Source organism: Aulonocara sp. 'chitande type north' Nkhata Bay, linkage group LG17 (genome assembly GCF_057382095.1).
Source record: "Aulonocara sp. 'chitande type north' Nkhata Bay isolate Kocher_YH1m ecotype deep benthic linkage group LG17, A_spYH_male_GT1.1, whole genome shotgun sequence".
NCBI classification, from domain to species: Eukaryota; Metazoa; Chordata; class Actinopteri; order Cichliformes; family Cichlidae; genus Aulonocara; species Aulonocara sp. 'chitande type north' Nkhata Bay.
In genome coordinates, this window is record NC_141360.1 from 2,280,160 (window position 1) to 2,296,574 (window position 16,415).

At 39.5% G+C, this 16,415-nt stretch overlaps 1 protein-coding gene across 1 annotated transcript; it reads left to right on the top strand.

The window, feature by feature from the left end:
- The first annotated feature begins 1,076 nt into the window (after positions 1 to 1,076).
- On the top strand, positions 1,077 to 15,370 carry pnpla3 (patatin-like phospholipase domain containing 3). The gene is made up of 9 exons (XM_086268631.1): positions 1,077 to 1,384; positions 2,635 to 2,867; positions 2,949 to 3,014; positions 5,611 to 5,820; positions 11,838 to 11,898; positions 12,012 to 12,185; positions 12,276 to 12,408; positions 12,520 to 12,627; positions 12,836 to 15,370. Exons 1-9 carry the CDS (start codon positions 1,198 to 1,200, stop codon positions 13,056 to 13,058), a joined length of 1,395 nt encoding a protein of 464 aa, XP_086124757.1. The 5' UTR covers positions 1,077 to 1,197; the 3' UTR covers positions 13,059 to 15,370.
- Positions 15,371 to 16,415: the final 1,045 nt, after the last annotated feature.

Consider the following 16,415-nt stretch of genomic DNA (forward strand, 5'->3'; position numbering starts at 1 on the left):
GTTGATACAGCATGACTTCGGGTACAGATTGCATGGAGCCAAACACAAAAAAGAAAACCTGCTCCACAGCGCAGTGACCTGAGACTGGTGCACTAGCACCCCTCTCAGCAAGACAACGACCTAAAGCAAACAACCAGAACACTTCTCGAGTTATTGCATGATAAAGTTATTCAATCTGTGTGGTTGAATAGGACCTGATGATAGCAGGTTATAGATAATTTCCATCTAATATGGCAGAGCTTGATTGGATCTATCAGGAAGAATAGGATTAACTGCTTAGATGCAGGTGTGCAAAGCCTGTGGAGTCTTACATAATAAGACTGAAAGGTGTTACTGCTGGTAAAGGGATTTCTAGAAACTACTAAATTGTTTAAACGTGGCATTTTAGTTTGAAATTTTCTTACATATCTTAAAAAATAAAAATTAAAAATAAATTAAAAAATTTTTTGGAAAATAAAGTCAAAAAAGAAATGTCTAGCCCTTTGTGAAACATGCATTCACACTTCATCTGTCAGTTTTATTCCCGCAAAGAACAGATAAGACATTGCAATCTTTTAGTTCTATATCTTTTCATGTTATGTTACCATTGTGGATTTATCTTCAAAAACATTTTATCAATAAAAACGAAGCCTAAAACACAGTGAAATGATTTTAAAGCAAGAACTTTCATATACTGTTAATGTTGCCCATTGTCTTTTTTAACTTATACTTTGTTGTCACCTTTTTTAGGTGTTGTGACGTCTCGGAGTCAAACCTTTCTACTGATTGGATGGATTGGCTCATGTGACAAGCCTCAGTAACCCGTGCTGCCTTTGTACTAACTCGGTAATAGGAAGACTTTCAAATTACTTACGACATCATATTTTATATTGCTTTGACATGTCATTTAAGTAGAATAAAATGATCGAGTTGATGACTCTTTGTTAAAATACGCCTTTTTAATAAACAGTGACAGTACAAATGCACATATGTATATGTACTTATAATACAAATAAATCGATAAGTGGGACATAGTTGCGTTGTTTCGTAACGCTTTTTCTGACAGTCATTGAACGCACCACAGTTTGTTTTTATAGCTGGTTGTTGACTTGTTGCGTGCGTTCCTTCTGGCCGCGCGGCGGTGACAGGCTTGACAGCTTGGTGTCCTGCTCAGTCTTCGTTACCTGTCAGAATACCCCAGCGAGGGAATGCCCCGCTATGTTCGACTTAAGCCGTGGCTGGAACCTGTCCTTCGCTGGTTGCGGGTTCCTGGGCATTTACCATATCGGAGTAGCCAGCTGCCTGCTGGAGAAAGCTCCGTACCTTATCAAAGAGGCCACTAAGCTGTATGGCGCTTCGGCCGGTGCGCTGACCGCCTCGATGCTCGCCAGCAAGGCACCCATAGGTAAGATACAATGCTGGGGCTCGGTAGCCTGAATAATAATGTACACTTAAAATCATATTCATTACCGAATATGATCTGATAGCCTGCTGGGGATATGTATAAATATGGGTTCAGCTTGTGTAGATAGCAGGCGTCTGTAGAGTTAGCAGGCGTAAAGAAAGTTGCACTTGACAAGAGCGATTTAGGTCGATTTCATAAACAACACGAACCTTAAAGTTAGTAGAAAGTTGTATACATTGTAAATATACTATGAAATATTTGTATATACGAAACGTTGTTTAAAACATAGGCTACTTATAGTTAAAACCATTTACATGTTAGCATGCAGATATATGAAATAAAGTAATAATAAACGTTTATATCTAAGGAACCTTTCAGATTTCTACAGTAGAAAACAGTAGAAACCCTAAAAAAGGGAGAGAAAACATCAAAACAAAACAATCACATGAAGCCCCCAAGATAAAAATAAATAAATAAATATATAACCTTTTAGAGTGTAAAGCTATTAAACCGGATCATTGGGGCAGTTCCACATGTTCCACATTAAATGTACTGTAAATTCACTTGTAATAATAAATAATAATGGACTGCATTTATATAGCGCTTTTCGAGACCCTCATAGCGCTTTACAATTCCACTATTCATTCACACACTGGTGGAGGCAGCTACAGTTGTAGCCACAGCTGCCCTGGGGCAGACTGACAGAGGCGAGGCTGACATATCGCACCGTCGGCCTCTCTGGCCAACACCAGTAGGCGGTAGGTGAAGTGTCTCGCCCAAGGACACAACGACCGAGACTGTCCGAGCCGGGGCTCGAACCGGCAACCTTCCGATTACAAGACGGACTCCCAACTCTTGAGCCACCATCGCCCCTTAAGCACAACTAAGAGTGTAATAGTCTAGTAGCTAATTTCTGTTCAAGGTTACATATTACTTGTCAGTAACTTGAGACCAGTAGTACTATAAACTTAAGACAGCAATTCATATATGTGCAAGGCTTATACAGAGCAGGCAGAGAATGTCTTTCATTGATATACATGTATATATATGTATAGGTTGTGTTCAAATGGGACTGGCTCATACCACAACATGACTGTGCTTGAGTCAGAGGCACCCTTTCACTTTCTTTCTCATGATGAAGCAATCATTACAGACCGATCTCATCTGTAAACCTAGACTGACGCCCAGGTTATCATCGATAGCGTCAGACAATACTGATACAGGTTTAATTAGTGTGTTTTCATTCCCAGCTAAATGCTGTGAAGATGTGATTGAGGTGGCTAAGGAGGCCAGAAAGAGAAACCTGGGCCCCCTGCATCCAACTTTCAACCTGATTAAGGTGTTAAGGTCTGGCCTGAATCGCAACCTGCCCTCTGACGCACACACCCTGGCCTCAAAGCAACTGTGCATCTCTCTGACCAGAGTGAGTGATGGGGAGAATGTGCTCGTGTCAGAGTTTGACTCCAAAGAGGAGCTCATTCAGGTGAGGACAAAGAGGTGGTGGGTATATTCCACATAACAGGGAATGGGTGTTCTGTAGTTTAACCTTGTGCTCTATCCACAGGCGCTCATCTGCAGCTGTTTCATCCCCATCTACTGTGGACTGATTCCTCCGTGCTTCAGAGGAATGGTAGGTTTGCTTCTTTACATGTATGTATGCGTGTTTCTGCTTTGGGGAAGCAGACGCACACATGTGACTAAAAAGAACAGAAAAAGAAGAAGGAAGCTTGAGCAGTGAAGAAAAAATGTAGCAATAAGCAAAGTTGAAAAGCGCTGAGTGGATGCAAAAGAGTGTAAAAAATGTTATTGAGACGTGGCTCGTCTTGTATAATCACATTTGATTTTAGCTTCTTTTAAGCATTAAACATGAAGAAGGAAAATACACATTTAATATACAGAGTAAAGACTGTGGGATGGCTTTGTGTAGTAGTCAATCTGAGCAGTGATAAAGAAGCTGCAGGTCCCAGCATATAGCTGTTTGCTTTACTGTGACTTATCAGCAGCTCTTGGACTTTGGCAGCAATCTCATTCAGTAATCAGCTCAACTCTTCTATTACCACAATTATAATTGAGACACTCATGACTGGATTTAGATCCAGTTATAGAATAATATAATAGCAAAATCACAAAAGTGGAGTTCATCATAGTCACAGCAGATAAAAATAATAAACCTGATAACAAATCAAGAAATGTAACATCTTCTAGAATTCAACCCCATTTCCTTGAAATTGCCTAACAAATACACAAACATTAAGTGTGTTGACTGGATTATGCTAAAAATAATGGAGATATCTGGCAAATTACAGCTATGGTAACACTAATCACATAATTAATACGACCATATAGAGAAATGAATGTAGAAGCTGTTGGTTTGTTGACTTACATTCTGAAGCCTCTGATTTAATAAACAGGTGATTAATATTTTCAAAAGAATGAAATGTATTCAGGAGTGATTTTCACTGACTTAGCCGAATGTGCTGACGTAACATGTATTGAGAAAAGTCAGTGCTTTATGAATGGCAGAGTTTAGAGTCAGACTCCTTTGGAGTCAGCGTCTAGTAACCTTGAATGATATCACACTTTCAGGGACTTACTTGGACTTTTCCCTTTCGGCTCTTCACTTGTCTGAGGAAGCACAGGCTTTGCTGGGACTTACAACGTACAGTGTGTTAATTTAGAGTGAGATATCTAAATGACTGTAAGTGTTACGTTCACAGTAAAATGCCTGTTCTGAACTTTTTAAATCTGCACCTACAAATGTCATTCAGAAGAGAAACTAAAACTACAAGTGAAACTAAAAAGAAACTTGACTGTTGTTATACTGAGTTATACTGAAGTTCAGTTGATATTGGTGTCGTAAAAATGACAGCAGGGCTGAGTTACTCCACATTTTTGTAGTTTAGTGATAATCAGATTCCCACTATCAGAGAATGTCAATTTTCAGTTACACTTACAGTTCATACATGTTTCATTTATTAAAAATGAAAAGAGTCCAACAACAAACACTGATGTTATAGAAATGCCATGTTTAGCAGACATGGTGGATTAATAATAACAAGAATGTACTTTGATTTACAAAAGGGAATGAAAGTCTTAAAGAAAACAGAAAAAACAAATAATATTGAAAATCCTCAAATAAATTGTGTCAGTTAAAATTTATTTAAATTCTCATTTACAATTGAAGCAGCTGACATGTCAGTGTGATAACAAAATCTAAAAGCTTTGTAATCAAAGATAAACACAGTGACAAAAATCAGGGTCCAACTTAAAAAAATAAAATTCAGTGTTGTAAATGAATATAGGCATTTATAATGTGTAAAATCAAATGCAGTTGGTACAGTCAAAGATTTGTAAACTCCATCCAAACAACAAAACAGGACACCTGGTTTCTTTTCACCCTGCGTAGACGTTGTTGTCTGAAACTTGGTGCTGAAGTTCAGTGTGAACACAGAAAAGGGAGTACAGCTCAGTAAGCTAATGTGCGATTTCACTGAACTGTGTGTTCCACGGCTGGTTGTGTATGCACATGCAGACAGATGTCTAACATCAGGTGTAGTTTTCTAATAAAGTTCTTTTTTTTCACTTTGCCTGAAATGTTTGGGAACGTTGTTCTGCCACAGATCTGACTCCAGTCGGATGTCTCCAAATACTAAAGAAACAAATAAAAAGTGCTAAAACCTTTAAAACCTTTAGCTATTACTATTAAGGAAATTATAACAAAATTGTAACAAAATAGTAATTATAGCATATTTAAGTTAATTAAATACACTCATGTAGCAAAGATTCATTTAAAAAGAACATCATGTTTTTACTCTGTGTGCACAGTCAACTGTTCCCTTACTGACCTACTTTCCGTCACGCTTTTAAGCGCTTTAAATGAGAAAACCCTGCTTTCGTATCCCATTGGTTGAGAGAATGAAATGTAATCAGAATTTTTCATTACATAAAAACTGGGTAAAGTCTTTAAAATTGTGTGAAATGTGAAGCCTGGGTTTTAATATTGTAAGTGTCCTGTGTGATGGTAGGTGAGAGCAGCCACAGGAAAAATTAGATGGTGGATCAAAATGTGCATACCAAAAAAGTTTGTAGTTTGTGCATGGCCCAGGTATCAGGGTATAGCAGAAATGAATAGTTTCCTTGTGCTTCATTGTGGCCTGTTCTATAAATGACAACCAAGAGTGATGTGTTTATTCCAGGTATATTGGTAACTGTCTGTGTGTGTTCAGCGTTATGTAGACGGTGGGATCAGTGATAACCTGCCTCAGTCAGAGCTGAAGAACACTATCACCATATCTCCTTTCTCTGGCGAAAGTGACATCTGTCCACGGGATAAGTCCACCAGCTTTCATGAGCTGCGTTTCACTAACACCAGCATCCAGATGAACATGGGCAACATGTACCGCCTCAGCAGGGCTCTCTTTCCACCAGAACCCAAGGTAGGTACCTGTGCAGCATTAGCACACTGGAGGCGATGTACTCGTTGTGCATTGCACTGAAGCTGATGGTCAGTTTCTTGCAGACATTCCAGGCTTTGGTTGCGTAGGCCATGTAATGTATTTACTACCAGGCCATATGTCAATCAGCAGTATCTTGCACTCTCACTGATAGTCGCTTCTGTCACATGTTTTTAAGTAGAGAATAGAAGGAAGGAGACCCCTACTTAAGATTTTCATCTTTTAAAGTTGAAAATCTAAAATAACAAAACAGTAAATCAATCATTCTTTCACCTTTACAAGGATTAACAATAGTAGTAAAAGCATCTGTGCGTAGGCAAAGGGTCAATCCTTTGTCACCAGACAAGAACCTCAGAAGCGGTGGTCTTTGATGGTAGGGCTGCTCGATTATGGCAAAAATGATAATCACGATTATTTTCACTGAAATTGAGATCACGATTATTTGACGATATTTATTTAACCCTTTAAGACCTACTATAGAACCAAGTCCACCAGAGCTTATATTATTATTTTTTTTACATGCTGTAGTGCCATTTGTGGGAGCATTTCAAGTTGCTATACATCAATACAACTGTTATAGCCCATATTTTAATAATATGTATGCATTAAGTCCATAGTAATTACATAAATTGCAAAAAAGTGCAATAAACTACAAAAAAATTGAAAATCGCTTTTGTTTTGTTTACATATATTTCTACTTGGAGAAATTTAAGAGGTTTATCCCTCAAAACTTTAAATACAATAAAGTTGCAAAAAATAGTTTACAACAACAGGAAATTTATTTTGAGTGTCTTCATAGTTTTATTTTGGAGATACAGCAATTTTTATATACTGCAGGAAAAACAAAAAACAATCCTATGCTGCAAATTTGCAAAGAAAACAGCAGGTGCATCATTTCACTGTGGGAAGTGTTACGAACAGCTGATAGGAACGGCAAAGCCTGTTTCTGGAATATTATGTTTTTGTTCCTGCAAGCGCTTTTTATGCAGTTTTTGCAAAGCTATATGTGGAAGGAAACCGTGACCGAGGACAAGCTGATGGCATCAGATGTAAGTACAACTCCTCCGGTTTCATATGCAAAACAAATTATTGCGCTAGCTTACACGGTTCAGGTTCTACAGGGATTTAACAATAGTTACACAACACGGAGCGTGCTGCTCTGACCGGCTTTAAAGGGTTAACAATGACTTTAAAAAAATAATATAAAATGGTGTGCAACACCACTGAAGTTTTTTTTTTTTAAACTCTCTTTTCAACCAACGGCAGTCACTCTCCAAATAACTTCTGCTTAGCTTTCCGAGCTTCCCTCGGGTCCTCTTAATCAGCGGTCTCCAACCTTTTTTGCGCCACGGACCGGTTTATGCCCGACAATATTTTCACGGACCGGCCTTTAAGGTGTCGCGGATAAACGAGGGAGGGGCTAATAATCGGCTCAGTCATTTTTAATGATCGTTGAAAGCCCAGATTGTAATCGTGATTAAAATTCAATTAATTGAGCAGCCCTATTTAATGGAGTCGCCAAAGCCTGGAAAGCGTGTGTAAAGCAGCTCTGAGACACTGCCAGCAAACTAAGCACCACTCAAGTGCTGTTTGAGCATCTCCCAGCAGCAAGGTAAAACCTGCACCACACACCTCTGCCATGGCCTCAAACCAAACATAGCTGTGCAGTGTGATGGAAGAGACATTGGGAGCACTGGTGGTTGAGCCTCGGACCCAGTGTAAACCACTTTCTCTGTGTTTTCTAGTAGCCTAGAGCACAACACCTTCTTCCTGTATTTACCTTTGTTGCTCCCGCCCCAGAAGCATCTGGCCACTGAGCAGGCTGAAGTGTCGCATTTTGGTTTGCTTGGAGTTCACTTGATTTTTCTGTGTGAAAACGAACCAAAGCACAGGAAAAAGCTACATGTTTACAAACCCGTCAGCTAATTCAGAGTAATTCAGAGTAAATGAACTATAACTATGTGAAAACATTGATACGCAGACACGAATCAATACTAAAAATGACTCATTTGCGACAGTATCGTTACCAACAGCGCAGCCTTTGGCTCTTCCAGCTAACAGCTTCCCTGCAGGTAGGCATACAGGAGCTGCTCTGACTCAACCACCGGTTTCAAAAGTCCTGCTTTGAAGCACTGAGATGAGCTTTGCTGCCATTTGTTGCAAAAAAAGCTGTGACGAGAAGGGGGTGGGGCTTACTCTGAGACCGCATGCTCATTGGCTGCTGACTAGTGTTAGCCCTTTGTTAACCAGTAAGTTTTTAACCAGCTGGCTTTGTGCAACAGATAAATTGAATCATATTTTCAAAATGTACTAAATATTTATATTCAGTATGACCAAAAATGTTTAGAGACGTGAACACAACCACAGCTGTCACCATATGGTGGCTTTTATATGGAACGCAGGTTTAAGACACCAAACTCTATGTCAGTGCTTTTAATGTGAACACCACTTTATGAGGAATTTCAGAATCAGAATACTTTAATAATCCCTAAGGAAATCATGTTTCAAGACGTGACCCCATGAAACATTAAAGTTAGCTGTTTAACACGCAAAAAACAGCAGAATTAGCTGCCTGTGAAGTTATGTTTAAGGTAACAGCTAGCAGCTATGGTTGATAGTAAACTGACAAAATTACTGTGGGAGCTAGGCAGCTAATTTGATTAGCTCTGCTGACGGTTAATAGACAGCGTCAATGTAACGCTGTTAAGCTTCAGATAAACAATGAGAAAAATCTACAACAACTAGACAGAAATAATGCAAGTCCACCTTATAACTCTATATCTGCAACAAAATATGGTGCAAAGTCATTAGAAGCTCAGCGCTACCTCAGACTACCTATTGTCGGATTTTGTGCTTTTTTGCATTACCTAAGAGAATCTTTAAATATTTGTCATATATCTCAAATGTAGTGACTCTCTGTGCTTGTATATTGTAACATTTACCTACTAACTGTTGTCACAGTGGCTGCTCTGCAGGAGAAGTCAAAGTGGTGTTGTACACTATCTTTCATTTTTATTACAGTAGTTGTTCTAAGTGCCTCAAGTGAACACTATGTACAGTTGATTTTCCTGATGTCTGTGCCACAGAGGTCCTATGGTGCTGAATGCAACATTAACCTAAATCTTAAAACATCTGTTAAATGAATATCCCCTGAACAGAAATTCCCCAAAATTCTCAGATTTGGTTTTAGGCCTTTAAGTGCCTTTTTAATGTAATTGTTATTATTCAAACTGAAGCCAAGTTTCCTTTTGTTATTTCCTGCCACTGTGATGACTGTCAGTTAACCTCTAAGATAAGGTGACCTTTGACCTTGTTGCAGTACATCTATTTGCTGTATCATTGCTATATAGCCTCACCCCCTTCTCGTGTGTGTATGCATACCTTATCTGGGTCCTATGATTTTGTCAATGAGCTCACTTATCTGTGTCTGGGGGATGTGTGTGTTTTTTCCTGGAATGACATCACTATATCACTTCACCTGAAAAACAAGTGCACACATTACATGCCTGAACAAAGTGAGTCCTTAATACAAACATACAGGCTTGGCAAATATGTGTCTCCTGTGGCCTGACCATCCCAGCCAATGAAATGAGCATCTCCTAACAATGTCACAGCTTGCTGGTATTGAAGCTATTACACAATAAAACAAACTGACAGTAGACCTAATGACACGACTCTGTACCTTTCACTTGCCAAAACACTTTAATAGCATAACAATGAAAGGCATGTATATTTAATTTTAACAATGCTAAACTGTATATTAGGAAGTATTTGACCTTTTTAGGGAGATTGTGTCAATATTACAGTATTACAATTCCAACAAGCTTAAAAGTCAACGTCTTGGTGTGACCACCTTCATGACTCCTTCATTTTTGATAAGATCATCAACGCCAGTAGCTGAAATACAGCGTCAAACCATGACAGACCGTGTTTTACGGATTGCTGTATACACTCATATTTACATGTCTCCTGGCTTCCAACATTCCAAGACTCCTTTTCAGTTCACTTGATATGTAATTTATTTCTTTTCCCCATTTCCTTTCCTTGAAATGACTTTCACTGAGATAATTTCTGACGAGGCTTTGGTGAACAATAGATGGATCAACTGAAAGCCCACATGCAATTCTCAGGTCCTCTGGCAGGATTTGTTTACTTCTTAAGGTCATGACATTTAGGTACCAAGTGTCTGCTGCAGATAGGCCAGCCATTTCTTCTTTTGCCTTCCACTTTCCTCAAAGACACGCTGCACACCATGCCATGATATGCCAAGTTTTCAGCTAATAGCTCTTTGGAATCACCTTTATTGGTACAAAAGTACTACTTGACACCTTTCAAGATGTTATCTATGACAGAGATTCTACGTTTTTTGCTAGTATAAACATAACACAGGTTCATCCCTTGAGTTAGGTGCTTATTTATCCTTGAATGACTCACAGCTCAGGTTCAAGTGGCTTAGCAAACAAGAAAAAACACCTGTTCGGGTACTCAGGTACAAGGACTTGAGTGAAAGTGAGTGAAAAAGCAGCCAATGTCCAAAGAAAAACTTTTAAAGACCTTCAAAACCCCACAGAACTGTTGCTCAAGAGTGTTAAAAAATTCAAGTCTGACTCCTTGGAAGCAAAATATAAATAAATTAGGAGTTATACAGATTCAGACACAGTACTGTATGACAGTTATGGAAGATGCCAATAGAAAGCAATGAGTCACAGTTCCCATCAGAGGAAAGACATGCAGGGAATGAAATGAACTTGCTTGCTTAGTGGAATATCTTAATGGAGCAGCTTGTGGTATGGAGCTCAGGTCCAAGAAGACAAAGTTCATGACCAACAACACCCAGGCAAGTGAGACCAAATATTCAGTGGAGGCTGGTAACCGTGAAGACTTCCAGCTACCTCGGTTCAGTCATATCAGGTGAAAAATTAAATCCTGAGATTTTGGCAAGTATACCAAAGACAACAACTGCAATAATAAGACGTGAGGCCAGCCAGAGAGAAACATCTGATTGCACTTACAGTGTCAATCTTCGCCTATGAAATGTACACACTCACAGCAGAACTTCAAACAATGATTAGATGCTGCAGGAAGATTTTAAATGCTTATATGAAGGCAGTGCCGCTTCTGGAATAATGTCCACAATGTTCACATGTGGATTTTTCTTTGCATGAACTTTGTGTAAGGACTACACTTCTCCTCCAGAGTCGACTCAGAGACATGGACGACCCATATCTGTTTTTAATGCAGTGCGACCTGAGAGCCCAAAGATCACGGGCAACCAATATTCAGTTCTGGCCTTGTCCCTCGCACACAGAGACTTCTCCAGGTTGTCTGAATCTTCTGATAACATTATGAGCTGTAAATAATGACATAGTCAGCCTTCAGAATTTCACCTTGAAGATCACTATTTTGAAATTGTCCCATGGACTAGTTCTTTTTGGGCGTGCTCAGATTGGTATACCATAATTTGTAGAAACATTTTTGCACACTGGTAAACCTCTGCTCATCTTTGCGTTCTTAAACTCTGCTTCTCTAACATCCTGTTTTTTATACCAAATCGCTTACTGACCTGCTGTCGATCAACCTAATTACTTCATTTTAGTACCACCTACTTTTCCACCCTTTGTTGAACCATCCTAGCTTTTTTATGCCTTCAAATCCATCCATCATCTTTTTCTTATCCTATTCATGGTCCTGGAGCATATCCTAGATGACATAAGAGAGAGGCAGACAACATTTCACACTTACATTCACACTTAGGGCCAATTTAGAATCACTAATTAACCTAACCCCACTAACTTCACGGAGATGGAGAAGCTAGAGAACTAGGAGAGAACCCATGCAGACATGGGGAGAACATGCAAATTGGTGGGGGGTGGATCTTGATATATCTATGATGATATTTTTTATGAAGAAGTAAAATGTCTTATTGTAAATATTTAACTTTTTTCCATTTTGAATGAATTGCAGCTTTATTAGATATATTTTCTGCCTCCCGTCCACAGGTGCTGGCTGAAATGTGTCACAGCGGTTATAAAGATGCTCTACGCTTTCTTGAAGAGAACAGTGAGTCCTCTATTCCTTGGTTGCTTTGGTCATTCTCCAACTTACACACTTTCATATCAGCCTCTAGTTTGACATTTGGACTGTGTTACCTATGTGGTGTTTTTTGGTTGCAGACCTGCTTGCACTGGAGTGTCCCACTGCTGGCCCTTCCCTGCCAGAGAGCTCGATCAGCTGCTGCAACAATACTGAAACAACCAAGGAGTGGGTGCTCCGAAGGCTCCGACTACTTCGTAAACAGCACTGTGGGGTGGATGAACACATTAGTCTGCCTACTTCAATCAAGAAAGGTAAGGTATCATCCCAGAATAAGCACAGATTGAATCATTCTTCTTTAAAATGTTTAAAGAACTGCATCCTATTCTGTATGTGGCTGTCAGTGTTCTGTGAGGCCTGCCAAGAGAGATCCGGACTGTATGGCAGGGTATCTGGGATGCTGCCAGTAAGGGTGGCCTCCTACATGCTCATGCCATACACACTTCCTGTACAGTCAGCATACTCAGTGGCCCAGAGGTAAGACAGAGGTCGCATCAATAACGGTATATCACTTTTAACCAAATGAGCTTTGAACTTAAAATTAGCTGGTGTCAAATCCGTGACCATTACCACTTTGCTTTGGACCAGGTTTGTAGAGTGGATCCCAGAGGTGCCCGCTGATGTCCGTTGGCTGTTTGAGGTGGCAGGTGATGTTTACAGACAGGCCTGGAAAGGAGAACAAGCCAGCGCTATGAGGTGACAGAAAATATGGCATACAGAGTCATTTTCAAACAAACGTTAGAGGTTTAGCGTCAGACGCTTTCAGACATGTCCTCTTTCTAATAATCTGAAAGCTGGAAAAATATCTGTCTTCATTTTTTTCTGTTTTCACTATTCTCATTGTGGAGTCCAGATCACCTCTCACTTCTATACATGAATCTTGTTTCCATTGCTTTTTGTACAGTGAGCCCTGCCTGAGGAAATGCCTGAGTGTTCCACCGCTATCTTCGGAGTGCGGGCCCAGTCAGAAAGATATCCCACCTGCTCTTTCCTCTGTCGAGCTCCACAGCAACTACTGGGAAATCCCCAAATCTGCCTTCTCCGCGTCTCATCAGAGCCATCCAGCCATCGATCCCTCCTCCCCACAGGATGTCTGCTTCTTTGTTGGCATCCAAGATGAACCATAGAACGTTCACAACAGTCAGATGCTCCAGGACCTGAACTTTAACAGAAACACGGTCTAATGTCAGCTCTCTTGTTGAGACAAGGATGGATCGATGGATGGTAGAAATTTTAGCCAGTACTCACTGGTGTGTATCTGTTTTTTACACTGACTCTGAACACTCCATCCAGTGCAAAGAGTATTGTACTTCTGTGATGTGTTTTATGACCTAAATCGGTGCGCAGCACAGTATGATATCTATCTACTTCCCTAAATATTTTTAGGTTTAAAATATGCATTCATAGGAACCATCCCAGTGCATTCAATGACAGCTTCTTTCTTTCCCTTCAAATATTGACTCCTTCTTCATTTCACCACGCTGATGGACTTGTACCGTTGAGTGATATGTCCAAGGTTTGTGGTCCCAATCACTAATTTAAAGTTTTTTTCAGTATATAATGATTTTAATTTTCTAAATAATTAATACTCCACAGAGTAAAACGGGTACCAAAGAAGGCGGGGCTACCGTGTGAAGGTGTCCTTTGGTTCTCAGTGCGATCAAATTCCAGAGAGACTGATTGTATTCAGTATAATGTGAAACTAGGGAGTGAGACCTCAAAGTCATCAGGAGTCTTTTTTTAGGTCATAGCTGAAAGCTGTTTTACTAAAAAGAGACTTTTTGCAACTACAGGGGTCAGTCTGTGGTGGCCTTTAAGGAGAATGCAAGTTTAAGGCACTTCCTTATTGCCTTTTAAACCTGAAATCTATTTATTATATATAAAGGCTCTAATATTACAAATCTTGGTGCAACAATCCTTAGCATTAATCCAGGTGACCTTTCCAGGATTTTTGAGTAAAACCAAGTTGTTCACTTAATTGGAACTTTTAACTCTTCGTCATTGCAGCTGTCTTGTATTAGTAAATCTCTACTGCATAAGGAGAGGCTATTTCACATGATTGGGCAGAGTTATGTGTGATGATGGGTCTGGGGTAAAAAGCTGTTCCTGAGACTGGTTGCCTATTATTTGGCGACTCTTCTAAGCTGATGATGACCTGGATGTGATGAGTGTCTGAGAATGTTAGTGGTTCTGTTTTGGCAGCGGTGTCTGTAGATATGTTCAAGGGAGAGAAGAAGGCAGCCAAAGCTGTTTTGTGCAGTAGTAATGACCCATGCCCAAATTACTAGTCGGCCACTGAAACCTGAAATGTTTCTGCTAGAGAAAATGCACTGAAGCTGACATTTTCAGGTTAAAGGCTGGTTCTGGTCCTGGGCCAGCTAGGCAAAGGGGAATGCAATCAGTAGTACAAGTCACATCAGCCCATTGCTTCTGGCCAATAATGCAGTGCATAGGCTGAATGCTGATTGGCTGAAAGGAAGCGTAAACTGAAAAGGGAATGACCACAGCCTTAATCTGCAGTACAAAGAATTTCTTTGTGCACTATGAACTCTGTAATTCCAGCAAAAGGACCAACAGAACCACAAACAAGAGTGGCCCATGTTCCAGTTATTAAACAGTACATGTATGTTTTTAAACTATAGCAGCAATGTCAAGTTGTTTGCATCTGCAAAGTGCTCTGTAGCACCGACACAGTACCGTGCTGGAGCCAATACGTTCCATTTTTATAGGACAAACGCACAGTTTTAGCATGGATGAAGACATGGTCCAGTACACCACAAAACTTTACAAACTTTTAACACTTTAGACATTGCACAGGCACAGTATTCAGACATGCCATTAAACTGTCTTCTGTAGGCGATAATAACTCTCCCATAACATATAATTCAGTGTTAAATAAGTAACAGTCGGCTGCCTGAAGCCCGCCATACAATAATGGCTTTTATATCTAAGTTGCAGCTCACTGTAAGTATAACTTTCAGGGTGACTGACTTGAAATGGAAAAGTAATGTTAAATATTGAGATGTATCTACCAAACAGCACAAGTCATGTTATTCACTTTCAAATCATTTTGAGCCATAAAGCCAGCGGCAGACCTTTGCTAATGGTTCCAACACTGAAGCTCAATAACCGCCATCAGATGTGGTTATTGAGCTTCTTCCTCTGTAAGGTGACCAAACTTTTGCACATGTCACAGTCACAATTTTTATTTGTTATATTATTAAGTTCAAAATTAAAAGATAACAGTGCAATGACCTTTGAAGACAGGCTTGTTTTAATTCCCTTCTTTTAAGTATAAAATATCAACTCAATGTGCTATTTCCCAGAGATTTGCTGGTATTTACATGGTCAGACCTTGAAATATTGAAATGTTTTGTTTCCCGCAAATGTAATTTGTGTTAAGGCACTGTGATATTTCAAGATTAAACAATTGATTCCATTGCTGTAAATGGTAAATGGACTGATTCTTATATGGCACTTTTCTACTCTCCTGGAGTACTCAAAGCACTTTATACAACATAAAGCCACATGTGGTCTCAGCCACATTTGCACATGAGGCTGTGAAACACAAAGATTCATCCTGACACAAGAGAACTTCAGAAGTCATCCGCAACAACGGGAGAAAGTCCCAGAAGGATTACAATCTCAGGAGCAGTCCATAATTCAAGTGTGTATGGTAGAGCAGACACCTGCAAGTGTGACTAAAATATGATCACAAAACAACAAAAATATGCACGTTCTATATATAAAGTCAAACACGGAGAGTTCCTGCACAAGTGCAGTGATTTTGACTGGATGGCTGATATAGTTTTGAAACAAACCTCCTCATTCTTCATGCAGCGCATGAAAAAACCTGCTCTCCTCTTTCTCCAGGTGAAGAACACCTTTCAGCTCCAGGCCCTATTTGATTTAGAATACTTCTTGATGTTCCTGAGTTTGTTGACTATTTTTATTTTTTGTTTTCTAATATTATTAAGGCAAAGTTTGTCTTTGTGACATGACATGCGCTAAAGCAAATCTGATTAATATCTGACTCTAATGGAAACAATAAAAATAGTTCATGTTGTATTGTACTCTGATTACCTTATTTTAATCTGTGCAGCCTTTTCCTTTACCATAAATGTATGTACACAGGAAACACACAGACCTCTTGCCTTGCAACTCCTCCCACGTGGCCCAAATGTGGCCCAAATGCTTTATTTAGAGCACGTGTGAAAATGGAAAACTATTGTTGGACTGTAACTTCTTTGTTTTATTTGACAGCCAGTTGATTACCATGTGCAGACACGGATTCAATTCTTAGGCTACTATAAAATACATTGCATTGGATTCCTATCTGCATGTGAGTTAGTAGCCCCAATGAATAATTATAATTCAGTTTCATGCACTGCAGACAACCCCAGAGTGATGCATGAATTCATGCAAAATGATAGTATGTTTATTAACACGCAAACAACTAAAGATCTGACAGAAATGTTTTCTTA

Coding starts and splice junctions, on each gene's coding strand:
- pnpla3 (XM_086268631.1), top strand. CDS start 1,198: ATGTTCGACTTAAGCCGTGGCTGGAACCTGTCCTTCGCTGGTTGCGGG. Junction 2,868..2,948: donor CCAAAGAGGAGCTCATTCAG/GTGAGGACAAAG, acceptor CTCTATCCACAG/GCGCTCATCTGCAGCTGTTT. Junction 12,186..12,275: donor GCCTACTTCAATCAAGAAAG/GTAAGGTATCAT, acceptor TGTGGCTGTCAG/TGTTCTGTGAGGCCTGCCAA.